This window comes from Indicator indicator, chromosome 28 (assembly GCF_027791375.1).
Source record: "Indicator indicator isolate 239-I01 chromosome 28, UM_Iind_1.1, whole genome shotgun sequence".
Classification (NCBI taxonomy): domain Eukaryota; kingdom Metazoa; phylum Chordata; class Aves; order Piciformes; family Indicatoridae; genus Indicator; species Indicator indicator.
In genome coordinates this window covers 12716801-12743921 of record NC_072037.1, presented here as the reverse complement: position 1 = coordinate 12743921, position 27121 = coordinate 12716801, and the positions used below count along the sequence as shown (strand labels likewise).

The 27121-nt window shown below is 56.2% G+C and overlaps 1 protein-coding gene across 1 annotated transcript; it reads left to right on the top strand.

The window, feature by feature from the left end:
- The first annotated feature begins 1209 nt into the window (after positions 1 to 1209).
- ASS1 (argininosuccinate synthase 1) lies at positions 1210 to 25998 on the top strand. Its single transcript, XM_054393435.1, has 14 exons — positions 1210 to 1317; positions 1766 to 1834; positions 2143 to 2331; positions 4281 to 4337; positions 5247 to 5321; positions 7156 to 7226; positions 7596 to 7626; positions 12359 to 12449; positions 14866 to 14950; positions 15661 to 15725; positions 19521 to 19652; positions 22996 to 23152; positions 25319 to 25384; positions 25930 to 25998. The coding sequence occupies exons 1-14, from the start codon at positions 1210 to 1212 to the stop codon at positions 25982 to 25984; spliced, it is 1251 nt and encodes a 416-aa protein (XP_054249410.1). The 3' UTR covers positions 25985 to 25998.
- Positions 25999 to 27121: the final 1123 nt, after the last annotated feature.

Below are 27121 nucleotides of genomic sequence, written 5' to 3'. Positions count from 1 at the left end.
GTGGGGCTGCCAGACCCCTTTGCTCTTCAGCGAGAAACCAGCAGCGGCAGGTCACATCCTGCACCTGGGTCGGCTCCAAGCTATGCCCTGTGGGATGCTGGCCTCATGCCGTGCTGGCAGTGCCCAGGGTGCTGGAGCACACCTGGTGTAACCACATCCTACTGGGAAGGGTGCTGGGTGGGCCAGCCCAGGGCTGCTTGGCTCGGAGCCTTCCCCAGGAGCAGGAGCAGGATTGTGCTGACTTGGCAGCAGCAGCAACATGGCAGTTGCCCAGGACGGGATCTGGCTGGCCCTGCTGCCCGCCTGCCCTGGCTAAGGGTCAGCTGGCATTGCCTCTTCATGGGGCCCTGGGACTCACAGCCTGGCTGGGAACAGGGGGGACAGCCCTGAGCTTCTTTTTGTAGTGGGACCCCTCCCCTGACCTGCAGCATCCTGCACCAGCTCCTGAGTTCTTGGCTGCTCCTCAACATCCTTGGCCAAGGGGTGAGTGGCACCAAATGCCCATGCAGGTGCTTCATGCTGGCAACAGACAGGGCAGGGTAATTAGGACAAAAGCCTGATGAGCATTAATTAAGCTTGGAGTAAGGTAAGAGCCCAACGTTCCCCCCCTATGGCTGCCCTGTTCTCCTCCATCAACCAGGAGCTGCACTGGTTGGCACATGGGCAAGGCAGCCTCCCTGTCTGGGAGCCACAGTCCAGACCTGGCCCTGGTGCCATGGCTTCTCCTCCTGCCCTAGGCCCTGCACCTTGCAGTCCCAGGAGAGCTCTTTATCTAACAGATCCCTCCTGATGCCATGGCGAATCCCTTCCTGGTGCTCCTGGCAGAGGAAGAAGCTCAGGCAGACCCAGGCTGAGGGTGTCCCACAGGAGTGCCCAGCACCTGGTGCCAGCAGCTCCCACTGCCCACCACCAGGAGCAGTGCTGGGAGCTTGTCCCTGCACCAGCAGCTCCACCACGAGCTCCTCTACCTGCCACAAGTGTTTGGTTTGCTGTGGGCTTTGCTCCTCACCCCCTGGTTACTCATTCCCTGGAGAGTGTTTGCATTCCCAGGATATCCCATCCCAGCCTGCCCCCAGCCTGGACCATAGCAGCCCCTGAGGCAGTCCAGGGACGCTGGGAAGGGCTCCACAGCTGATGGCTGCAGCACCCCCATGCTGGGCAGGGGCTGTGCCATCATGACCCTTCCTGTGCCTTTGCTTTGCCAGTGCCATGGCTCAGCCCAAGGGCACCGTGGTGCTTGCCTACAGCGGGGGTCTCGACACCTCCTGCATCCTGGTGTGGCTGAAGGAGCAGGGCTACGATGTTGTCGCCTACCTGGTGAGCCCATGCCCAGCCCTGCCACGGGGACCCCCTCCTTGGGGGTGAGGGGAGTGCTGGGCTGTGGGTCTGGGCACCCTGGGTGGGTGACGGGGGGGTCCTGGGGCATGCTTTGCTGTGGTGGTGACCCTGCCCTTGCTGGTTAACCATCGCCCAGTCTGGGTGCTGCCAGCCCTGCATGGCACAGCCTGTCCCTGCCAGCAAATGACCTTCTGCTAATGAGGGCAGCACATGGGGCAGAGCCACAGGGCTTGGCAGAGGGAGGTTTGGCCCCAGGGTATGGCATCCTGGAAGGGGAACTCATCTCCTGCCCATCCTAGATGGCCTCAAGCCCAGCCAACGTGAGCTTTGTCATGCCTCACATGATGCCCCATGCCAGTCTGGGCTTGCCCTGGGTTTTGTGCTCTCCTTTTAAACTCAGTCTTGGGGTTTTTTTGCCCCCTTCCAGGCCAACATTGGGCAGAAGGAAGATTTTGAGGCAGCACGAAAGAAAGCACTGGTATTGGGGGCCAAGAAGGTACCAGCTGCCCCCTCCCACCTCCTCCTACCTCCTTTCTGGGTACCCAGAGGGCTCTGAGCTCCCCCTGCTCCCCATCCTGGGGCTGAGCCCTGGGGTCTCACACACCCCCTGGCTGGGGCCACCTCAGGACGGGGACAGTGCCAGTGAGGGATCCCTTCTCTGGGCACTTTGCACCAAAGCCTTTCTGCAGCACCCAGCCAGGGGAGGGTGAAGGAGCCCTTTGCTGCCCCATGCCTACAGCCCCCCGAGGAGCAGGGGCACGCCCCAGGCACTCTCCCCTCACAGGGCTCCCTCCGTCCCGGCAGGTTTACATCGAGGACATCAGCAGGGAGTTCGTGGAGGAGTTCATCTGGCCGGCAGTGCAGGCCAATGCCCTCTACGAGGAGCGGTACCTGCTGGGCACGGCCCTGGCACGGCCCTGCATCGCCCGCGGGCTGGTGGAGGTCGCCCGGCGGGAGGGAGCCCAGCACGTCGCCCATGGGGCCACTGGCAAGGTGAGGGATTAAGGGGGGACCCTGGGGCGATCTGGGCATGGGGTGCTTGGGAGCTGCTTGGTCGAGTTGTTGGCACCAGAAGGGGTCCCCAGGGTTTGTTTGGGATATTTTTGTGGGTGCTGTGTGGGGTGTGAAGATCCCATCCGTGTTTTGGTGCCTCCTTCTCGGTTCTGGGAGCTCTGTGCCCAGTTTTGGTTCCCACTGCCCACCGGGCTGGCTGGGGGTGGCTCCGGTCACAGCTGAACCCCCACATTGTGGCAGCAGCTTGCCGGGGGCTGCCCGGGCTAGGACTGGCTGGGGGTGAGCCATCAGTGCCCTGAGCGATTCAGGGCACCTGGGCAGGGTGCTGCTGTCCCCATCCCTGCCCCCATCCATCCCCGGCTGTCTCGAACCGTGTCCCCATCCCTGTGTCCATCCTTTCCCGGCTGTCCCCGTTGGTGGTGGCAGCAGGAAGGACACTTTACCACTAGAGGCAGCCAGAGACCATGGAAAGGATGCCTGGAGCCAGCCCCTGCCCAAGGAGAGGAGATCCTCAGCGGGTGTGGGACCGTGGGCCACCCCCTGGCACCTCCAGCCATGCCCAGCCCGATTTGAGGACACCTGGAGTAGGGTGGCACTGTCACCAGAAGGCTCTGTGGGACCCTTGGGTGCTGCATGTGTGCCCACGACCTGCTGGATGCTCCCTTCTCCCCATCCCACAGCACACACTGTGCCCACCTTTGGTGAGGTGCCCACCTAGAGAAGTATGAGTTTAGGAGGCCAGATTGAAGAGGGCTGGGTTTGGGTGTCCCCAGCTGTGATCAGGACCCTGCTAGAAAGGGGACATTAGCCAGGAGCTAGCCAAGGGATAGGGTGGCACCAGGGCAGAGGAGCAGGTGGTGCTTCATGGCTTAGGCACCTCTTGCTCCTGCTGGGATGGGTTCCCTGTACCCCTTCCCTGCCCACCTCACTCATGCCCAGCAGCCCACTCTTGAGAACCCCTGCTCGGGGGTGCCCTGGAGTTTTACACTCCCAACGTGATGATGTCCCCTCTGCTCCTGGGTGCCACCAGCACCACCCACCCCTGCTTCCAGGGGCACCCTCAGCTGCTGCCTAGGCTCTGCCCTCTCCCCAGACCATTAAGCTGTGGGCACAGGCAGGGACCGGCCGCCGGTAACTCGACCCTCGGCACTGCCCCTTCCCCGGCTGAGGCCACCACGCCTCCAACAGGGCCATCTGCGGTGTCCCCGCTGCTGCCGCAGCAGATGGACTTGTTTTGGGCCTGGGAGGGAAATGAGTGCTCTGGTGGCTGTCCCCAGCTCCCAGTAATAGTCCCGGGGGACTTTCCAGCCCGGCCATAAATGCATCCTCCAGGCTGGGGGGGAGGGAGGAGTCCCTACACCCCTTGGTGCTGGTGGAAAACAGGTTGTGGTGGGGGCTGCTCACTGGGAGGTGCCCATCTTGCTCCTCATCACCCCTTCCCCACTACCTGGCCTTGTTAGCAGGTTCTCATCAGCACAGGCTAATTAAGATAAGGGCAGGTTAAGAGCTATTTAGTTCTGAGCTGCTGCATCCTCCTGAACACTGTGCTCTTCCCATCCCCAGACGTGTGCTCTCCCTCCCTGTGTCTTCTGCTGTCTGCAGGGGGGAAATGTCCAGATCTGGGGTCAGGTTTTAGGGTTGGCAGCCCAGGGAACCCCAGAGTCAGCCAGGCTCTCTTGGAGCCACACAAGTGAGCTGCAGCAGGGGTTTGAACGCTCAGGAGCAGCAGGAAAGGTGGTTTGGGGTTCAAACCAGCCATGATGAGGGACCACGAGTGACACTGGGGGACAAAGCCAACCCAGGTCCTGGCATCCCTCTCCTGCTGGGGGGGATGGAGGAGATGGATCCTTAGCTTCAGGTCTTGTGTTCCCCCCTCCCAGCCCACCCAGGTGTGGCTGACCTCTCAGCATCTTCCATTCCTCCTCCAGGGCAATGATCAGGTTCGGTTTGAGCTCACCTGCTACGCCCTGTGCCCTCAGATCAAGGTAAGGGATCCCAAGCTCCTAGAGCACAGAATGGTTTCAGTTAGAAGACGGCTTCTAAGATCATCAACCCCAAGCTTTCACCCAACACTACCATGGCCCCAAGTGTCATAGCTACACAGCTCTTGAACCCCTCCAGGCGTGGGGACTCCACCACCTCCCTGGGCAGCCTGTGCCAATCCCTGACCACTCTTGCAGCAAAGAAATTTTTCCTCACTTCCAACCTAAGCCTCCCCTGGCACAATTTCAGGCCATTTTCTCTTTTCTCACTAGAGAGTAAGGAGAAGAGACCAACTCCACCTCGCTGCAGCCTCCTCTCTGGGAGCTGCAGAGAGCAAGGAGGCCTCCCCTCAGCCTCCTCTTCTCCAGGCTGAACGCCCCCAGCTCCCTCAGCTGTTCCTCCCCAGCCCTGTTCTCCAGACCATTCCCCAGCTTCGTTGCTCTTCTCTGGACCTGCTCCAACAACTCAGTGTCTCAAATTGTCCCCTGGATCCCCAATGCTGGGCTGCTGCCCCCTCCCCAGCTGGTGGGGACCTTGTTTTAACAGGGGTGTGAGTGGCTGTGCCTTGCTTTAACAAACCCCCAGCTGCAGGAAGCGATGGTTTGGCATTTGAGGGGCTGTAATGATCCCTGATTGATCTATTTTTACCCCAAACACCACCAGGCAGGAAGCAACACTGAGGCAGCTGCCAGGTCATCAATGCTGCCTGCTCCTCCCTGGCACCCAGTGCCGTGTTGGGGTCAGGGGTCCGGGTTACTCCACCCCCCCTAGCAGAGAGATTAGGTTTCAGGTGGGCACCAACACCTCACAGGTCCCTGTGCCCCAGGGCTGGTGGGACCTCTCCTGCTGGGAGCCCAGGGGCTGCATGGGGCCTGGGGGCTTCTCTTCTCATGCTCCCATCCTCCTGCCAGGTCGTTGCACCCTGGAGGCTGCCTGAGTTCTACCAACGCTTCCCTGGGCGCCGTGAGCTGATGGACTATGCCAAGGTAGGGGCTGGGGGGCTGGGGTGGCCTTGGGCTGCTTGAGTGGGCATGGGATGCTTGCGGCAGCCACAGGATGCTCAGGGTGCTTATGGGATGCTTGGGTGGTTGTGGGATGCTTGCGGCAGCCACAGGATGCTCAGGGTGCTTATGGGATGCTTGGGTGGTTGTGGGATGCTTGGAGCAGTCACAGGATGCTCAGGGTGGTTATGGGATGCTTGGGTGGTTGTGGGATGCTTGGAGCAGTCACAGGATGCTCAGGGTGGTTATGGGATGCTTGGGTGGTTGTGGGATGCTTGGAGCGGTCACAGGATGCTCAGGGTGGTGGAACATGGCAGGTAACAGCATTAAGCCCTGCACCACATCCCTGCAGCCCCATGCTGGAGCCTTCTGGTTGGGTTGGGTTGGTTTTGTTTTGTTTTGTTTTTTTTCCCCTCCTTTATTACCTTTCTTTCTCCTTTCTCTCTGCAAGCCCCATAATTACCTGGCTATTAATGGCAACTCACTTTCCAGGGAAGCAGGTCCCAGCTCCCTGACTTGCCTAACAGACAAAGCAAATCCGTTTGCCTTTGTTGTCCCTTCCTTTTTGAAGTACAAGTTGCAATAAAACATATTAGAAGTTTTGCATCAGGTTTTTATGTGCCCACCAGGGTACCTTTCTTCCTCCACAACTTGGTGGCAGAGCTTGACAACTGGGCTCAATCAATCACCAGGGAAAAGGCAGCTCTGTGCACAAACCAGAAAATTGCTTCAGTTTTTAAATAGCTGCCCTGGAGGCTGCCTGGGTAAAGCTCTGGGAAAAAGGAGCTGGAGGTGTGGAGCTGGAGGGATGCAGGGTGAGCGAGGAGCCCTCCAAGCCCATTAGGGCCATCAAGAGCAGTGTGTTGAGGATTGTGTTTGCCATCTGCCAGGGTGCTCTGAGGGGGCCAGTGGAGGAGAGCTTTCCATATGTTGCCAAACAAATTGTCAAAGAGGGGAGTTGTTATGAGGAGTGCTGAGGGTTTATGCCATGGAAAATGGAACATGTGTTTGGGGTTTAGGGGTTTTGTTTGGGTTTGTTTGCTTTGGTTGTTGGGAAAGGAAGGGGAGAAGGGAAAGGAAGGAGGCTGGGGCACGCTCAAAGGGAAAAGGTGGGGCTGAGGGTTTGCTGTGGCTCTCAGGCTCTGGTTCTCTTCAGCATTGAAAACAAAAAGGGATTTTTTTTCTTCTCTCTATGCTCAGGAGATGTGTGGCCAGGTGAGCTCTGGTGACCTTGTTAGGGAGCTGGGCTCTGCACTAGGGAGGCCACCAGGGCTGTGTGTCGCCAAGTGTGGTGTGCTCAGAGTGTCACCCATGTGCCATGTGTCTGCACCCAGGTGCTGGGGACCTGTGTGTGGTCCTTTCATGGCAGAGCATCAGCCCTGTTCAGGCTGTAGAGCATTCTGTGGACCTAGAGACTTCTGTCCCTGTGTCACCTCCACCTGTTGAGGTGCTCAGCTCAGGGAATGCACCACCCTGGACCTGCAGCTAGGACAAGCGCACTATGTTCATGCTGATGGCTTCACCACTTGGGTCCATGAGGTGTTCTGAAGCACCTTCTTGGCTAGTGGCAGGGCTGGGGGTGGCCTTTCTCTTCCCAGCCTCACTATGTCCCTGATGTCCCCATCAAGGTGACCCTCCTGGTGGGAGCTGATGACGTTCATGGTCAGGGACACTGATGTCCACCTTGCTCTGTGCCACCTTGCTGGTGTCTGTAGGCTGTGACTTTGTGCTTTTGGGGCTGATGCCAGCAGGAGCTGGTGCTGCCTGGGGCTGGCTGTCCCCACGAGTTGTCCCAGCCCTTTGTCCCTTCCCTTGGCAGAAGCATGGCATCCCAGTGCCCGTCACACCACAGACACCCTGGAGCATGGATGAGAACCTCATGCACATCAGGTGAGAGGCTGGCTGGGTGGGGGGCTCCTATGGGTTGAGGACCCACATCCTGGGATCCCAAGTCCCCTCACTGCTGTGTGGCCAGGACAGCCCAATACACTTCCAGAGCCCCAGACTGCCCCTACATGTGCCATCCAAGGGTGACCCCAGAACCTCCACCCTCCCCTTCTGCCCATGTCTCAAGGGGCAGCATCCAACTCCTGGTCTCTCCCAAGCCCAGTGCTCCTTGCAGGGCTGCTTCTAAAGGCCCCTGGAGGTCCATAACTCATGTCCATCCTCAGTGGGTGGTGGGAGTGGAGGAGTGGTCCTGGCGGGTTTTGGCGTTGCAGGTGCTGCAGTGACTTCTCTCTCCTTCCCTGCCTGCTGCAGCTATGAAGCCGGGATCCTGGAGAACCCCAAGGTAATCGATCAGAGCTGCCTGGCCACCGCCTGTTTGCAGCCTAATTGGCAATTTCACGGCGGGCTGTGAGTGGTGGTGGGGAGGCCCTGACACCCACCCCTCCCCGGCCCCCCGCCTCTCCCGGCACGTTAATTGCCGTCGGCGTCAATAGGGGCAGGGACGTTCCAGGATGACATTGGAGGGGACAATGTCATGGGGCAGCAATAAAGCAGCAATTAGACGAAGAGCTGGTGGGAGAGCAGGGGCTGGTGGCAGAGGTCTGAGTTGTCCCCTGCCAGCTCCCCCAGCTCACTTTGCTTTGCCATCCCCACTAGCCAAGAGGTGAAACCTCCTCCTGCATGGGGAGGTGCTTGAAAACCCCTGAGGGCACCCATGGGAGCACCAAGAACCACAAAGAACCCAAGAACCCATGGATACTTTCTGGCCAAGCACCTAGTGGTGGTGGGTGTCATGCCATGGCACACTGCTCCCGTGGGCATCAGTCTGGCTGTGGCTGCCTGTGAAGGGTGCTTTGGTCTGGCTGCCTGCCGGCCCTTGCCCAATCTGGTCCTGCCCCAGCAGGTCACCGTGCTGGTGGCCACAGGAGCTCTCCATCAGGAGTAATGAGACAGCGTGGGAGAGGAGGGGGAGAGGAGCTGGCTGGAGCTCGGAGCCCGCAGCCGGCTCACTGCAGCCTCTGGTGGAGATGTGAGGAAGAGGAAGGTGGAGTTGGGGTCCTGGTCCCACTCAGTGCCCTCTGGAGAGGTGTCTGTGGATTGGGATTTGCCAGGCTAGGTCCTTGGAGGATCTCCTCCTCCAGATTGGCACAGGGATGGGGTTTTGTGCCGCTATCTGGAGGCGGCAAGGGACTGACCCATGCCCTTCCCAGTGCACTCATCCTGACCCACCGCTCCATGCCCAGCACCTCTCCTTCTGGGCTGGACCCCCAGTCCCGAGGCTCTACCAAGGCTATTTCCCGCTAAATTCAGCTTGGGAACTGGGGACAGTTTAGCAGAGGACAGAGACTGACTCCATCCCTGAGCATCCTCCGCTTGGGCACCTCTCCCTTTGCCAGCACCAGGAAGTGGCTTTCCACAGTGTCATGTCCCCACTGTCCCCTCCCCACAGCACTGTCCCCTTCCCATAGCACCCTGTGAGACATCACAGAATCGTTTTTTAGTTTGGAAGAACCCTCTAAGCTCCTCCAGTCCAACTGTCAACCCAGCACCACCATGGGCACCAAGCCCTGGCCCCATGTGCCATGGCCACACATTTCTTGAGCACCTCCAGGGGTGGGGACTCCACTGCCTCCCTGGGCAGCCTGTGCCAATCTTCCTCTTTCCCACAGCACCATATCCTCACCATCCCCTTCCCCTTCCCACAGCGCTGGGCACAGGGGTGGCTGTGGCACGATCTGGGGTGCCAGGCACGACGAGGGGCTCCCCTCCCCGAACCCCCGGGACCTGCCAAAGGCAGGGATTTGAAAGCAGATGGTTGAGCTATTTTCTGCCTCTGTGAGGCCCGATTGAAGGGCAATGAGGCAGCTAATGTGGAGAAAGATAGAAATTTACTTGCTTTAACTTCATATGGCACCCTGAAAGAGTTCATTCAGGCCCGGGCACAACAATATCAGCCGGATGAATAAACCATTTGCGGCATCGATAGCTCTGCATCATGGTTTACTTCATGGACCATTTGCTTCCAATTTCTTCTCTTCTTGCCCCATCTTTCCAGCTTCTTTTTTTCCCCCTCCCTCTCTCCCTTTCCACTCACTCTTCCTTTTAAATTTTTTTCTTTCCTTTTTTACTTTCCCTTCTTCCTGCTTTTCCCTTCTTGCCCTTTTTTCCTTCTCATCCCCTTTTTTTCCTCCTCGTCCCCTTTTTTTCCTCCTCATCTCCTTTTTTTCCCTCCTCGTCTCCTTTTTTTCCCTCCTCGTCCCCTTTTTTTCCCTCCTCGTCCCCTTTTTTTCCCTCCTCGTCCCCTTTTTTTCCCTCCTCGTCCCCTTTTTTTCCCTCCTCGTCCCCTTTTTTTCCCTCCTCGTCCCCTTTTTTTCCCTCCTCGTCCCCTTTTCTTCCCTCCTCGTCCCCTTTTCTTCCCTCCTCGTCCCCTTTTTTTCCCTCCTCGTCCCCTTTTCTTCCCTCCTCGTCCCCTTTCTCTTCCTCCTCGTCTCCTTTTCCCCCATTCTTCCTCCCCTTTCTCTTCCTCCTTTTCTTTTCTTCTTCCATCTTTTTCTCATTTTCCTTTTTTTCCCCATTCATTTCCCCCTTTTTTATTCCCCCCGTTTCCTCTCCTTTTCCCCTTTATTCCCCCCTTTTTTTCCCACCTACCCCCCCTTTTTTCCCCACCTACCCCCCCCTTTTTCCCCTTTCCCCCCCTTCCATCCCCTCCCTTTTCCCCCTTATTCCCCCCCCCCGTCTGCCCCCCGTTTTTTTCTTTTCCCTTCTCTCCCCTTTAAAGATGACATTGCAGGACTAAGCCCCCCTGCAGGGAGGGATAAATAGGAGGCATTGATACACTGCAACAAACTATTTGTCATTTGAACTGTGCTTTTAGGAGGGAGAATAAAAAGAGGACAGGCTGGCACCCGTAATGATGGAATGCAAGCCAAATGTCACTTTTATTTCTATTTAGTTATTTTATTTAATGGAGGTTTTCATAGTTGGCTTGGAAAATTGGAAACTCCCTGACTTTGACTTCCAATGTTTAGTAAAGAGTTTTTAATACTTTCCGGGATTTTTTTTTTTTTTTTGCCTTTTTCCCTTCTCTCTCCCCTTCTTTTCCTTTTGAACTCCAAGTTTTTCATCATCTCTGGTTAATCAGTGTGATGGGGGCTAGGAAAGGCCAAGACGATGTAAAATTGAAATCCTCAGCCCGTGTAATCCGTGCGTGTGCGGCCGGGGAGGGGGGGCCCGGCAGAGCCTCGCCTCTGCCTCAAGACACGGGAAAGGGGCAACGGCGGCGGCAAGCGAGAGCCTGAGGAGGGGGAGGTGCTGGGGTAGGTAGGGCTGTGTCCCTGGGATCCGGCTGTGTCCCTGGGATTCGGCTGCAGGAGGGTTGGGATGAAGCAAAGAGGGGTCCCATGGTGTGGGGGTGTTGCAGACACAGGATGCTGCCGCCCTCCCGGGTGCTGGCAGGGATCAGGTTTTGCTGTTCAGCAGCCAAAACAAAAGGAAGTTTTCACTGCCAGGCTTGAAAAATATTGGGTGGAAACATTTTCTGCATAGAAATTCCTTTTTCCTTCTAAAAACTTTTTTTTTCTTATTTTTTTTAAACCAGTGACTTTTTCTTTGGGCTTTTCCTGACTTGCTTTGTCCCGGGATCATTTTTAACCTCTCTGTGAAGGAAGAAAAAGGAGGAAAAGTGAGCAGGGGAAAAAAAAAATCTTTAAAAAGGGAGAACAACTTTTTTTTTTTTTTCTTAAAGCAAAGGCTTTTTGCTTGGAGTTTTTCCTAAATTGCTTTGCTTTGTTGTTTTGTTTTTTTTTTTTTTTTTCTCACTTGCTTTGTCCCTGGCCCTTTTTATCCTCTTTGGAAAGGAGGAAACGGAAATAAAAACGAGCAGGAAAAGCAAAGTGCTTACAAAATGAGAAGAGAAGTGGGGGGGAGCATGGGCCAGGTGGGTGGCTGCAGGCAGAGTGGTGCCCAGAGCCTCCAGCTCTCACCAGTCTGGTTTTGGGGCTCTCCCTGGTTTTGGGGGGGCAATTCCACTTTGCCACTTCACCCACTTGCAGGAGTGGCTCAGTTTGGAGAAGCCCCACTTGAGCTGCTTGCACGGGGGGTGGGGAGGGGGTTAGGTCACTGGAGGCTCCTTTGCTGTGTTGCCACCAGTGCTGGCCAAGGACATGTCTGGCCCAGCCCAGCCCTGCCATTTGCTTGCTTGCTGCCTTCCCACCACGTTGCTCATGCCCTGGGTGTTGCGTGCCTCAGTTTCTCTCCCCTACACCTCCCAGAGCTGTGGCTGGGTGTGTGGGGGGATCCCTTTAGAGAGAGCACTTTGCCACCACTGTTCTTGGAAAGTGTTTTGGGGTCAGCATGTGGCATTGCATCACACATGAGTGCCAAGGGGGCACAGGAAATTGCCAAGCAGTCTGGGCTTGGAAAACTTTTTTTTTTTTTTTAAATTATTTTCCCAACCTCCATTCTTCTGGAATCCTTTTTATTATTATTATTATTTTCCCCTTCTTCTTCTGGCACATGCCTCAATTGCTTCAATTCATGGTTGGCACATGAGCCTCCTGTGCCCTGGCTCTGATGGAGAGAAGATTCCTCCTTCCCATAAATCTAGAGGGAAAAAGGCATTCATCAAGGTGGTTGTGCTCTGAAATGAGTTTTTGCTTTGTTCCTCTATTTTCCCCTGTGTGTATTAACCCTGGGGACACCGTGACAGAGCCGGGGTGCCAGGAGCACCTGCTGAGGTCAGGACTCCTCATCAGTTCTTCAGTCAGGGCCAAATAATCCCAGGCAGGGCACAGGGAGGCAGGCACCCACCCTGCAGCCCGCTGCCAGCATGCTGCCTTCCCCTGCCTGCCTTGCTCCTCTGCAGCCATCCCACCTCCAGCTGTGGAGGCGTTGGAGGGAAGGTTGAGATCAAGTTGAAGGGGGGAAAATTTTGGCTGATTCCTCCAACCCCTTTGTTCCAGGGCCCTGAGCTTTAGGGTGTGGGATGTGGGATGCACACAGGGGTTGGGGCTGCCAACAGCAGTGGCAATGCCAGTGTCACTGACTATCCATCTTGTTTTCCCTCCCCCTGGCAGAATCAGGCCCCCCCTGGGCTCTACACGAAGACCTGTGACCCAGCCACCTCTCCAGACACCCCGGATGTGCTGGAGATCGAGTTTGAACGGGGTAAGCATCTCCTTGCATCTGAGCCCCCTCCCCAGCCAGGACGGGGGCTGCAGATGGCCAGGAGCATCCCTGGGCAGGGGTGTGAGCCCCATCGGGTGGCATCAGGGCTTGGGATGGTACTTGCAGCACGTTGGGAGGTGTCTGGGGATGTCTCAGGGAGGTCACCAAGGGCTTCCTTGAGAGCAGAGAGGGAACCAAGCCCCCACTCCAGGCATAGTGGTAGAATCGTGGACCCATTTTGGTGGGGAGAGACCTTTCAGACCATCGAATGCAAAAATTAACCCAGCACTGCCAGGCCACTAAACCAAGGTGCCATTGTTATGGGGTCCTGGCCCGCACAGGGTGGCCCTGGCTGGTGTCACAGCTGGGCAGATGCTGCAGCAGGATTTGTCCTGTGGTGCTCTCAGCATTGCATTCCATGCCACCCTGGGGGGAGCACACAGTGGGGTCCAGCCCTGGAGCTATCACCCAGGGAGGGAATGCGGGGCAGCCACATTCATGCCCGTGCCACAACCATCGTGGCAGCAGCAGCAGCGGACGCACAGTCGTGGGGGGAAGACCCTCTTTGGAGGGGGACCCCTTCCCCACCAGTAGGATCCCTGCTCCGTTAAAACGATCAAAACGATCCTCCTGCAAGTAGCAGCTGCCCTCCTCCTTCCCTGCAGCAGCCCCCAGCCTTCCTCCAGCAGTCCCCAGCCCTTCCAGCAGCCCCCAGCCCCTCCCCTCCAGGAGCCCATTCAGCCCCTAGTTAATTTATTTGAAGTTTTAATCTAATTATTAACTATTTTCAAGGCTAAGCAGCTTTTGCCAACAAGGGCCTCGCCACCGTGGGCTCTCGGCTGGCGGACCCCGGGCAATGCCCCATAGAAAGGAGCCGGGAGGCGAGGGGAGGGCACCGGCGGGGGGGTGCAGCACCGAGGAGCAGCTTAAGGCTCATTATTGCCGCGAGTTACATTTAATAGCAATTTACAACTGGGTTTATAAACCCCCTGGCAAATAGGGGGCTGCAGGGGGGGGTGTGAGTGGGTTTGGGGGAGCTGACAGCCCCCATCAGAGGGGGGTGAGGTCGGGGGGGGGGCTCAATAATAAAGACTCGAAAGGGAGGCATTGAGGCTGATTGGCAACTGATAGCGCGTTCCATGGAAATGAGGAGGGCAGATGGAGGGGGGATTAGGCTCCAACTCCGCACCGCTTTTCTTTGTGGGCCCCCCAGCCCCCTTGTCAGCTTCCTAATACATTTATTGCTCATTTCACACCGTTAAAGAAAAATGCCTCTTTCTATTCAGCAGCACCCCCCTCTCCCTGCCGCACCACCACCATCACCCTGCCTTGCTCCTTGCCCAGTGCCCTTAAAAAAAAAAAATTAAGGGGGAAAAGAAAAAAAGAGGGAAAGGAAAAAAAAAAGAAAAACAGAGGGGATAAAGAGGAAAGAAAAGGAGGGGAAGTTAAAAAAGAGGGGAAAATGAAACAAAAAGAGGGGGAGAAGAAAGAAAAAAGATGAGAGAAAAAAGGAAAAAAGGAGAAAAAGAAAAAAAGGAGGAAAGCGAGAAAATAGAGGGGGAAAGAGGGAAAAAAAGAAGAGAAAAGAGAGATTAAGGATTAAAAAGGGGAAAGAAAAAAGTAGAAGGAAGAGGAAAAAATAGGGGGAAAGACAGAAAAAGCAGTGGGGACAGGGAAAAAAGAAGAGAAATGGAAAGAAAAGAGGGAAAGGGGAGGGGAAGAGGGGGAAAAAGGGGGGGAAGAGAGAAAAAAGAAGAGGAAAGCAAAAGGGGGGAAGAGGGAAAGAAGAGGGAGAAAAAGGAAAAAGAGGAGGTAAAAGAGGGGATAGAAGGAAAAAGAGGGGGGGAAAGGGAAAAGAGAGTGGGGGGAAAGGAGCAAAAAGGGGCAGTGATGAATTGGTGTCGGGGAGCACCCCGCGGAGGGCTGCGTGTGCGTGCGTGTGCGAGCGGCTGTGCCCCAGTGCGGGGGTCCCACCCCCCTGGCCGTCCCCCTGCGCTAGCAGAGGGAGGGGACACACATTTGTCAGTTCCCCCCTCCCGTGGCAGGGGCTGGTGGGACAGAAGGTGCTGTGCCCTAAGACAATTGCGGAGCGTGAAATTCAATTAGTGAAGGGCCTGGTTGCAATTTCACAGGCTCTAAAAAAGAGAGGAGGGAGAGGAGAGGGGAAAAGGCCGGGCGGGGGGGTGGGGGACGGGACACGACGTTTTTATGGCCTTTTATTTATTTATTTATTTATTTATTTCACTCCTCTCCCGAGGAGGGTCCCCCTCCCCTCGCCTCCCCGCCCTGCACCAGCTTGGCTCTGCCTTTTTAAGAAGTTATTTAGAGTTCATATCTGTCACATCCATTTAACGCCCGCGGGGTGACGTTCCGGGGGGGGGTCCTCACTGCCCCTCCTCCCTGCCCGCCTCCGCAGGTGTCCCTGTGAAAGTCACCAACGCCAAGGATGGAGCCACTCATTCCTCTGCCCTGGAGCTCTTCATCTACCTGAACGACATCGCGTGAGTGCCAGGCTGGCCCCTGCCAACAGGCTGGCAGTGGGGACCAGGGCAGCATCCCCAGGGTGGGGTGGATGTGGAATGCTGGCTGCAGGCACATCCCGGGGGGCACAGGGATGGTGGTCAGCAGGGGGGAGCATGGGATGGTCCCAGCTGGGTCCTAGCAAGCAGAGCTGGGCGTGGAGGCCAGGAGCACAGAGGTGCTGTACCTGTGCCTGAAGAGAGCTCCAAAGTCTCATTGACACTCTCTAGAAGGGTGGGGGCTGCCCTGCCTTGCGCCCCCCGGGGCACCCCCTGCATGAGGACACCCTTTGCCCCTAGTCCCAGCTCTTCCCCAGCTGCCACATCTTGGGGGGCATCACCTTGCAGTGACTGTCCAAGGGGGCTCAGTGTCCCTTTTGGGTGGAGAGTTAACCTTTCATATGCGCAGAGGCCTCCTGGCCAGGTTCATTGCAGCAGCAGCTTCTTTGGAGTTTTCTGCCCTGTGCCAGCCCATGCCACCCTGTGCCTGGCTTCTGTTGCCACCAGGACAAAAACATTCCTGGGGGCTCACCCAGCAGGGCAGCAGTAGAGAAGCTAGTGGCACCACAAAGATGAGAGGAAATGGAGAGCAAATCCATCTTCCTCTCACCTGTGCTGAGGGTCACCAGTGCTTCCAGGGGCTGACAATGCTGCCACCTGGGGTTTGCCCAGCCTCCCGTTCTCCTTGGCAGGGGCAAGCACGGCGTGGGGCGCATCGACATCGTGGAGAACCGCTTTGTGGGGATGAAGTCCAGAGGTGAGCAGTCGCCCACCCGTGCTGCCAGCCCTGCCCCCAGAGGGAGAGCCCTGGTGGGATGTTGTGGGTGCTCAGCATGGCCCATGTGCTCTGGCTCAGGACACACCACAGCCCTCAGCTGTTCCCTCCCCACCCACTTTTGACTTCTTATTGCTCACTAACGAAGGCAGCTGCCTGCTTGCTGCCAGTGCCACTGGAGACCCAAGCTCTTGAGTGAGACCTGTCCCCAGGCTGTGGCCTCATATGGGAGGATGCTCATGGGGAGCCCTGGAGGGTGCAAGACTCCTTAGCACTGGTCCAAAGTGCAGGATTCTGATGCAAGTCACTGGGGGAGTTTCAAACCCAATTTTTTATTTATTTGGGTGGTTTTGAGATGAGTCTGAACATTGATCACCCACCAGGAAACCTTTGGAGGCAGAACTAAGTGAGGAGACAGCTCATCATAGTAATAAGTTCCATCTAAACATGAGGAAGAACTAATTTGAGGGTGCTGGAGCCCTAGAGCAGGCTGCCCAGAGAGGTGTTTGGGTATGGAGACATCCCCAACCCACCTGAATGTGTTCCTGTGTGACCTTTCCTAGGTGACCCTGCCTTGGCAGCGGGGGTTAGACTTGATGATGTCCAGAGGTCCCTTCCAATCCCCTCACCCCCATTCTGTGACCATTTCCCATCTCCTCACCCCCACACTCTCATCTCTCATTTCAATCTCATTTTCAATCTCATTAGTGACACATTAGCTGCTCCCTCTCTTCAACCCTGCCCTCTGCGCAAGGCAGAAGCAAACCTTGCAGTAATGCTCAGCCCACAGCCTCCCTCCCCACCAGCCCTTCCCTGAGAGCATCAGCCATGGAAGGAGGGAAACAAAACCCCAAATCATTCCATCTGGGTTTGAATAATCGAATTAAAACTGAAAGAAGCAGGGGAGGTGAAGGGGGGGAGAACAAAACCAGAGCCCGAGCCTCCCGCGCCAGCCTGCGCTTTGGCATGCAGGATGCTGAGTAATTTGTCAGAATCCATTTGATTTTTTGAAGAGCCACTGACACGCTCTAGTGACCCTTCCACCATTTAATAATTTTTCCAAACCCCATTTAACTGTCACATCTGTCTGCTGCCTGACATCCCCCAGCCACCACTGCCGTGGCTGTGTGGTGGTGCGAGGACCAGGAGGTCTGGGGGGCAGTGGGGGTGCAGAGAGACCTTGGAGCTGGGGGGTTTCTCCCTGCCCCTCGTTTTGTGGTTTAGAGTTAGCAAAAACCTCCCAGGAATCTGCTCTGAGAGGTGTTCTGCAGAGGAGGTGGAGAGCCAGGGTGAAAGGGTGCTGGAGCAGGAGGGTGCTGGAGCAGGAGGGTGCTGCAACCAAAGTGGCTCCACCACCACGCAGCCAGAAGTTATTTGGATCCATTAGGGTCAGCAGGGCAGGAAATGGAAGCTGGGCTCACAGGTGGGACGAGATGGTCCCTTCCTACCTGAAGGGAGGTTGCCATGAGGTGGGTGTTGGTCTCTTCTCCCAAGTAACCAGAGATAGAAGGAGAGGGAATGGCCTCAGGCTGCACCAGGGGAGGCTTAGGCTGGGCATTAGGAAAGGTTTTTTTCATGGAAAGGGCTGTGAGGCACTGGCACAGGCTACCCAGGGGCTGGTGGAGTCCCCATCCCTGGAGGTGTGCAAAAGCCTTGGAGATGTGGTGCTTGGGGATATGGCTTAGTGGTGGACTTGGTAGAGTCAGGTTAAGGGTTGAACTCAATGACCTCAAAGGTCTTTTCCAACCTAAATGGTTCCATGAAATCCCCAGGGCTTGGGGCTCTGCAGGTCCCTCAAGGCAGCACAGGGACCCCCTTCTCCCCTGGAACCCCTTATCCCCTTGGACCCCTTGTCCCCATGGACCCCTCTCCCCCAGGCCTCCCCAGCTGCAGGGGAAACTGAGGCACAGGCAAGCAGCAGCACAGCAAGAGCCCTCCATGGCTGCAGAGGTGGCAGTGAAGGCTCCTGCCAGGTGCCTCCTCTCCATCACCTCCTGGACCAGGGAGCTAGAGAAGAGAACAATTCATCTGCATTGATTTTTACTAAGCTCCTAATTGCACTTCGTTAAGGCCTGAGGGGCACAGGGCGAGCTGAGCGTGCCCACAGCAGCCTTCCCAGCCCCATTAACTCCATTTTGCCATATTTGTTTTAGTGGGAGGAGGTGGGGAGGGTGGGTAATTATGGGATGCCGGGGAGCTGCAGCCGGCCGGGGGCTCTCGGCTGCCTGCAGGACAGGACCGTGGCCCTGCCTCTCCTGCCTTTCACATCCTCACTATCAGATTATCTTTTTAACTCCGAAGGGGGGCTAATTAAGTGAAGTAAATGAAATCAGTGGGGAGGAGGTGGGAAGGAAAGGGATGGCTGCTGCCAAAAGAGCCCAGCGCTGCTGCCTTCGGCTGGGGCTTCTCTTCCCTGTAGCTCTCTCCTTCCTTTCCTCTTTTTCTCCCCTTGATGTGCTGAGCAGATGGAGAAGGAGGGAAGTGGAAAACCCTTTCCCTGTGATGAACCCACACCAGGTCATGCTTGGCCTCAGTCATGGACTAGTGGTAGAAATTTGGGCATGATCCTGTCATGGGCAGCAACTTTTTATGGTCAGCATCCTCCCGTGGTCAGGATCACCCCAGGGGCAGCACCACTCTCCCCTTCCCCTCAGGAAGCCCTCATCCCATCCCAATGCCATCAGGAGTGACAGCCTGCACTCATCCCAGCAAAATGGCAGGGCTGGAGGTGAGCTGACAGCAGAGGTTACAAAGAGGAAAATTTTAAGCAGCAGCAGCTGTCTCCGTGGCTGCCCCCCTTCCCCAGCAGTAATTATGGGGTGATTGAAGCTTCTCCAGGCTGCTGTGCTGACACGTCTGTCTTTTTCCTGTAAACACGGGGAGATGAAAATAGACACTTGGAGACGCTGCCAGTGTCACTTTGAAGGTCTCTTTTCCCCGCGGTGAGGCTGGGAGAGTGGCTGTCAGCTCCCCCCCTGACTCTGCTCTGGCTGTCACCTCCAGTCCCTAGCATCAGGTCAGTTGGGATGGGCAGGGGAGCAGGCAGATGGGCAGGAGGTAGGGGCCAGGACACGAACCCAAACCTTCAGTCAGCCCAAGATGGTTTGAACACTTCCCGAGTGTTAGTGGTGATAGAGCAACCCTGACCATGGCTATGTCACAAACCTGGAACTGGACATTTCCCATAGATGGAGGGGGGAGAGGGAGAAGCTGGTGGGGCAGCCCTGGCCATGGGTAGGTTTCCCCCGAGCGGCTGAAACAAAAGCAGCAGCTCGCCCAGGTCATCAACCTTCATCGCCAATATAATCAACCCTCCCTCCATCCCTTGTGCAACGGAGGGGGGTGGAGAGGGCATTGCCAACCCCAAACGGGGTCGCCCCGCCAGCCCCCAGGTATCCTCAGCGCTTGGCGGGGCTGTTCCTCGGCAGGGGAGGCAGAGGAGGGTCCGCGGTCCCCGCGCCGTGCCGTTAATTGCAGGTTTTCAGGCGCGGCGCGCTGGGCAGGCAGCGGCGGGGGGACGGCTTCCCAAACCCTGTCATTTCGCCTCCTCGGAGAGGGGAATGTAGACATTTTCTCCACGAGGTGCAGAGTGGACTTGTCTGGGCCCCAGCGTGAAGATAATGACAGCTGCATTTTGCAGCGAGCCGGGGCTGAATGCGCTCGAGCAGGGCTCCTCCTGTCAGCCAAGTCATTATTTTTTGTCATTTGCTGACAGTTTGGGTCTCATTTGTTTCTCTCTCTTTTTCTGCTTTTCCCCCTGCCTGGCCAAATGGGTAGGTATCTATGAGACCCCAGCGGGGACCATCCTCCACCAGGCACATCTCGATATCGAGGCCCTCACCATGGACCGGGAAGTCAGGAGGATCAAGCAGGGGCTGGCCGTGAAGTTCTCTGAGCTGGTGTACAATGGTAGGTCTGCCCCTGGTGCCACAGAGCCTCCCAGCCTTCCTCCTTTTCCTCCTCCTCGTCCTCTTCCTTCTCCTCCTCCTCTTCTCACTGCTGGAGGTTGCAGGTCCTGCTGGCACATGAGTTCAGGGCTGTGAGGTTCACAGGTGAGGATACTCAAGGGGCAGAGGATGGATTTGTTCATGCCAAGGGCTGAGCTCGACCCCATGTTCTGCTTTTGTGCCAAGGGGCACCACACCTGCCTTTAGGATGTGATGCCACCTTCCATGAGGGCTTGCTGATGGGGGATGCTCCTCAGATCTCTCCCAGCTCAGCAACTCTTCTTTATCCCACACTACACACCTGGATGTCTCCCAGGCTGTCATTCACTGTCCCTTGGTTCCCAACACCACATCTTCCTCCAGCTCTTCCCTCTGACCCTCTCCATCCAGGGAGTATGTGGCACAAGAGCACCCACAGAACCATGGAATTGTTTTGATTGGAAGAGTCCTTTAAGATGTTGGCACTGCCAGGTCACCACCAAACCACTTCCCTCAGCAGCACATCTCCATGGCTTTGAAACCCCTCCCAGGGATGGGGACTCCACCACTGCCCTGGGCAGTCTGGCCCAGGGCTTCACAACCCTTTCAGGGGAGAAATTGTTCCTCATGTCCAACCTAAACCTCCCCTGGTACAATCTGAGGCCGTTTCCTTCTTGTCCTGTTGCTTGTTCCTTGGTAGAAGAGACCAACACCAGCCTCACTCCAACCTCTCAGGGAGTTGTAGAGAGCAATGAGGTCTCCCCTCAGCCTCCTCTTCTCCAGACTAAACACCCCCAGGTCCCCCAGCTGCTCCTCACCAGCCCTGTGCTCCAGACCCCTCACCAGCTTCCCCCACTTCCCAGCAGAGCCATCCCTGCAGTGGGGTTTGGAGTCACAGACCTCTCCTGGTACCCTGGCAGGGACAAGCACAGGGGTGTGTGGCACAGGGGGCTCTTGAGGTGCCATGGCTCTGGCTGCCGGGGTCCGGGGGGCTGCAGGAGGGGCCAGGAGCGTCCTGGCTGTGCTATGTGGTGTGCAGCCCACACAGCGGCACTGCGGGTTGCGGCTTCCAGCTTCCTCCAGCCTCCTCCAGCACAGCCAGGTCTGGGCAAGGACAGCACTGCCAGGGGGTGGGCTGGCAGCCACAAGGGACAAGGGGACAGCGGCTGGCACCTGCAGTTTCTGATGCCTCTGCTCACCTTCAGCACCTCCCTCTCCAAGGAGGTTCCTTCCTGAGTCTTCCTCAGCTGTTGGCATTCACCACCTGAGCTCCTTTGCTGCTTAATCAATATTTTAGGGCTTCTGGGGCTGCAGAGGACTCAGTTCCCTTCTCCTGCCGAAATGCCCTCTCTGATGCCACTGCTGCCTCTGGCTATTTTTAATGAGGCTTTGCCCTGAGCTGCTTTAATGTTGACTCTTCTCTTCTAACACTTTAAGCACAAACCTGTTTCTCTCTAACCACTCCCTCGTCGTGAAGCCACCAGATTAGAGAGAGCTACTTGGGACTCACTTCTCCCTCCCCACCTCTACCAGGCTGCTGTTTCCCTGCCTCCATCTGCTGAATCCCCAGGGATTTGCAGCATGGTCCCAGCCTTTCCAAACCCAAGCAACCACCCCAGAAGGGTGTAGCCAGCACCCGTGGGTCCCCACGCCCCAGGCCAGGCTTTCAAGCTGAGCTTCCTTTCACACCTAGTCCCCGATTGCAGGACAATTGGTGTTTATCTTCCCCATCCCCATTGATCCCATTGTGGAGGGGTGGCTTTGAAGCCAGCTCTGTCCCACCAGGTACAGCCAGGTGTGGAAATGCCATTGTCCCCCTGCCCCTGCTGTCATTAGCAGAGGATGAGGGTTAAGAGGAGGGAAGGTCATTAAGGGGGATCACTTCCAGCAGAGAATGTGCCTGTGGTGCTGGGGGGATGAGGAGAAGGGGGGGATGCTTCCTCCCACCTGCAGCTGCTGAGTTGGGATTTAAGTAGCTGGTTATTATTTTAACGTGTCCAGGGGTTTTGAGGGGATGTGGCAGCCCCACATCAACCCTGAGGGACCTGCACAAAAAGAGGGGAACCTGGCTGGGGCTGGGATCCCTCCCTGCATGGTGTCCCTGTCCAAGTGGTGTCCCTGAAGCCCCTATCCGTGCCATGGAGGATCAGGGAGGTGATTTCGGTGGTGAGGGCTCACAGGAGTTGGTACTGTGCTGATGCTGGGGACAAAGCTGCAGGACATGGCCCTGCTGGGGGCCAGGAGGCCAAGCAACAAAAGAAATTGTTTGTTTCTTTAATGGCTTCGGCGGAGCCCAGCTGGGGAGGGAAAGGTGAGAGGGCACCGGTGTGCGAGGGAGGGCGATGGGAGAGATAAAACCTGGGATGAGCCAGGACCCTGAATGGGCTCTTTCTCTCCCTGCCTCTATCTCCCTCTCCATCTCCCAGGCTTTATTCCAGGCCTCCAAGGGCTCCCTGGCTAATTAGCCTGCTTAGGGACAGGAGGGGGCAAGGGGGTGACGGGCAGGGCCATGGCCCCTCCATGTACCCATGGTGGCCTCAGCTGGCAGCGCCAACAGCTGCTCCTGCAGGAGGAGTTCTGGGGGTCATGGTGTGACCACATCTTGCCCCAGCACCTGTCCTGGGCTTTAGCCTGGCTGCTGGGCACTTGGGGTACCAGGGGACTCTTGTGCTGGGGCAGGAACTCTTGCCATGGTCATAGTTAGATGGAGCTAAGCCACCAGGATGAGGCACAGGAATCGGCTGGGGGTACTGCTCCATTGGGACCCCCATCACTGCAGGGGGGTTTCCTTCCCAAGGCACTGCTGGGCAGGGGGCTGCATCCCCCTGCAAAGAGCCCACAGTTGGGGTTGGCTCTGTGGGGCCAATTCCTGCCCTGCCTCATTCCCTTCCTTGGGGGGCTGAGAGCTGATTCCCCCCAAGTCCTGTGCCCATCTGTCTGTGTCCACCTGTCCCTCCTGAGGTGATGGGTTGTGAGCAGCAGTTTCATGAACTTCACCAAGCTTTTGGTTTCTGTGATCATTCCCACCCAGCAGAGCTGGAAGGGGAATGGCTCTCATGCCTCACCTACACCAGCTGGCTCCAGTCTCCTCTCCTGGATGGGAACCCAAGGGACACCCAGGGCAAGGGACACACAAGAGGTCTCCATCCCTCAGAGCTGAACCTGGGTCCCACCTCCTCATTCCCCTCTCCTGGTCCACAGCTGCACACATTCCCTTGAAATTTACCCAGGATCTGCAGGACTCAAACGGGAGCACCACCCTGCATGGGCACCCCAGGGCCTTCCAGCCTCCCCTGTGCCCCCCTGACCTTGTCTCCTGCCCCCAGGCTTCTGGCACAGCCCTGAGTGCGAGTTCCTGCGGCACTGCATCGGGCACTCGCAGGAGGCCGTGGTGGGCACCGTCCGGATCTCCGTCTTCAAGGGCCAGGTCTACATCCTGGGCAGGGAGTCCCAACGGTCCCTGTACAACGAGGAGCTGGTCAGGTGAGAGGGGCCTGGGGGGCCAGGGTGGGCAGGGGTGCTGGCAGCGAGCATCCAACTGACTGCATCTCATCCTATTGCATCCCATCCCATTGAATCCTCCTGCACCCCACCCTGTGCCCCCCATTCCAGCTTCTTTCATCTCATTGCATCCCATCCTATTGCACCAGCCCCATCTTAGGTCATCTCATCCCATTACATCCCATCTTATGGCACCCATCCCATCTTACTTCATCACATCACATCCTATCTTATTGCAGCCCATCCCATGGCATCACATCACATTTTGTTTCATCCTGTAGCACTCCATCTTCATCTCATCCCTTTTCATCCCATCTCATCTCATTTAATTTCATCCCATCTCATCCCTTTTCATCCCATTCCATCCCATCCCTTTTCATCCCATTCCATCCCATCCCTTTTCATCCCATTCCATCCCATCCCTTTTCATTCCATTTAATTTCATCCCATTTCATCCCATCCCTCCCAATCCTATCCCACTCCATCCTGTCCTGTCCCATCCCCAGTGCCACCAGTGCCCCTCCTCCTGCCAGCCAAGCTCCTGCCTGAGGCACAAGCTCTGTTTTTAGGCCACTACAATTTTTTCCCTTTGGTTTTTCCTTTTTCTTGATGTCGTTTCTCCTCAGTTCTCTCTCCCCCCAGCCCTCCCTCAGCCCCTTTCAATCTCTCTAAACACTTTATAAGCCATAAATACACCCAAACCAGTTTAGATCAGTCGGAGTAAATGTCAAATTATCTTCTCTCTTTCTCTTCTCCACAGCTTTTTTTTTCCTTTTCCCCCATTCCCTCCCCTTCAAAATCAACAGCTCCTAATAATCCATCCCAACCCCTCATTATGCTTCACACTCTCACTTGGAGAGATTAAATGAATAAAGTATATATGTAAAAAAAAAAAAATATATATATATATAAAAAGGGGGGGAGAAGGAAAAAAAGAATGGAGGCAGGGGAGGGGGAAAAAAGAGAGAATCGAGGGGGAGAAAAAAAAAAGAGGATGGAGGGGTGGGGGGAAGGGAGTGGGCTGGAGGGAAAAAGAGAGGGAGAGGGAGAGAAAAGCAGGGCCACTTATTCTCCCCCTGTCTCCAACCATTTTCCTCTTTCTTTTTGATTTCTACATCGCTGGTTTGAAAGCCTTTGAGTGACGGCGTCACAGGAACCCGGGCGAGAGCTGTGAGAGGCAGAGCTGGGTGGAAATGCCTCTGCACAGTAGGTAGAAAGTAACGTAATTATAGAGCAGGTCAGAACCACTCCAATGAGCAAAAATAAAAGCACAGAGGTTTTTCTGTAGCCCGTCAGGGGAGGTAAAATCATTGTAAACTCTTTTTTTTTTTCTTTCCTCCCCCCCCCCCTTTTTCCGACCCTCCGCCCCCCTCACTTCTTTATCTCTCTCCCCCCCCCCCCTTTTTTTTTTCCTCCTTCAAGGTTTGTGGTTTCTGGGAAAGGAGCTGTATTTGGGGATGTAGGGAAGCAGCAGAGATGGGATTTGGGTGGATGATGCTTTTGGAGACAGGGGAAGGTGAGATCGGGGTTGGAGCGAGGCAGTGGCTGCTGCAGGCATGAAGCCGTCGGTGCTGGGCACTGCTGCTCCGGCACTGCTGCCCTGCCCGGGGCAAAGTTCCCTGCCTGGGACTCCATCTGCCTGGGGCAATGTCCCCTGCCCAGGACCCCATCACCTGCCTAGGGTTCCGTTCTCTGCCCAGAACCTTGTCTTCTGTTTGGGGCAATGTTCCCTGCCCGGGACCCTGTCCCCTGTCTGGGGCAAAGTCCTCTGTCTAGGACCCTATCCCCTGCTTGGAGCAATGTCCCCTGCCTGGGCCACCCTCCCCTGCCCAGGCCCCCATCCCCTGCCTGGGACAAAGTTCCTGCTGGACAGCTCTGAGACAAGGAGCATCCCTGCTTGACACAAGTACACGGAGGAAGGATGATGATGTACATGAAGGATGTTATAAATACGCCATATTAGGACCATATAAAGGACCCTGCTCTGAGCCCTCCACACCCACCATGAAGCGATGAGGAGACAGCAGCAGGCAGCAGACCAGAGCAGCAGCCTGCTCTGGGGTCCTCCACGTCCTTTCCCTTCCCAAAAGGCAGCCCGCAGTCCCCCCAGGACCTCCCATGATGGTGACAGTGACTTTCTCTCCACAGCATGAACGTGCAAGGGGACTACGAGCCCGCGGACGCCACTGGCTTCATTAACATCAACTCGCTGAGGTCTGTGGGGTCGGGGTGGGACCTTCCCCAGGGAAGGGAAAAACCCCTCCAGCACCCTCCGGGCTCTTCCCTTTCACAGCTCAGACTCCGGGGGGTGCAGCAAAGCCTGCCCTTGAGCCCCCACTGCCTGATCACAGCCTTCCCAGCACCACCAGCCTTCAGATATTTCTTATTTCTCACCTCTCCCTCGCCCCCCATCCCCGAGCCTGTCTCCAGGGCTGTAAAACAACTGCATTTACATAATGGGCTCTTAATTTCCCCATCGCCTGTTAACTGCTTTGTCCTCCTTGATCCTCTGTGTGTCCCCCCACCCCTCACCCCTCTAAGATAAATTAATTACATTATCTCTTGGAAAAGAAGGGGGGGGGGGAAGAAAGAAATAATTAAACTGTGCAGCCCTTAACAAATGCCTGCTCCTCACGCCCCCCTCATTCTGTGTCAATTAATTGATAGGAAATGTGTGTTATTACTGCTAATTTACAATTAATTTAAGGTTCCCCCCCCCCTTTTTTTTTTTTTGTGTGTGTGTTAAATCTCTTTTCCAGGCTGAAGGAATATCATCGACTCCAGAGCAAGGTCACTAGGAAGCAGGATGAATAGCAGCAGCCCAGCCTGTGCTGGTTTCATTAAGAACTAAGCACTAATTGTGGTGGTAATTTCGAATTGTGACTGGCTTTGCCCAAAGCCCGGTGGAGGTGATGGCTTTGTTACCAGGCAGCAACTGAAATAGAATGGTGGGGGAAAAAAAAATAAAAAGAAAGGGGGGGGGGGGCGGAAGAAAGAGAGAAAATTAGTTGGCTAAAGGAGAAATGAGGACAGCAATAAACCTCCAGCCACACTCAGGGGCTGCTCGTTGAGAGCTGGGCTTCATCCCTGCTTTGTTTGCTTGCTCTGCTGCTCCAGAGCCCCCCAAGCCTGGCTCGGGGGGCGTTTGCCATGGGTTAAGTGGCTCTGAAGGACGCGGAGGGGTTTATTGGTAGCTGGGTGTGAAGGTGGGGGGTGATGGGGGGGACATTGCCTCCTGTGGGGCTGGTCTGGAGGGGTGAGGGTGGGTTTAGAGGGTTTGAGTTTTCTGCTTCCAGAGGATTCAGTTTTCTCCTTCTGGCATTGTTTTGGTGCATTTTAAGAGCAGAAAGGAGAAACCAGAGGATGGTGAAACAAACTCACTCTGAAGGTGTTGTGGGAGGTGAGGAGGAGAGGAGTGCTCGGCCCAGGCTTCCCTCCCGTCATGCCTGGCTGGGTGTGGGGCTGCCTTGCACTTGGCTGGGATGCAGGGATGGAATGGCAAGGGAGAGCTGCTGCAAAGCTGTGGTGGATTCCCCAGCACTGGGCACCTTCAAGATTCAGCTGGACAGGCTGCTGAGGCATTTTATCCAGACCATGCTTTTGCCAAGTACAGAATCATCGATTTGTCAGGGTTGGAAGGGACCTGAAGGATCATCCACTTCCAACTCCTCCTGCCATGGGCAGGGACACCTCACACTGGGGTTGGGGCAGGTGATCCTCGAGGTCCCTTCCAACCTGGCATTCTGTGATTCTGTGAAGCTGAAGGGAAGAAGGAAACTCAAAGCCATGCCACACCCAGCTGTGCACCCACCCCACCACTGAAGATAGGGAAGGATCTGGTTTGAGATGCCCCCAGGCTGGGATCAGAGATGCTCTCCATGGCTGGGGCTGATGCACTCCCTGTGCTGCATCCTGCCATGCCTGGCACAGCTGCAGGACACCAGGCAGCCC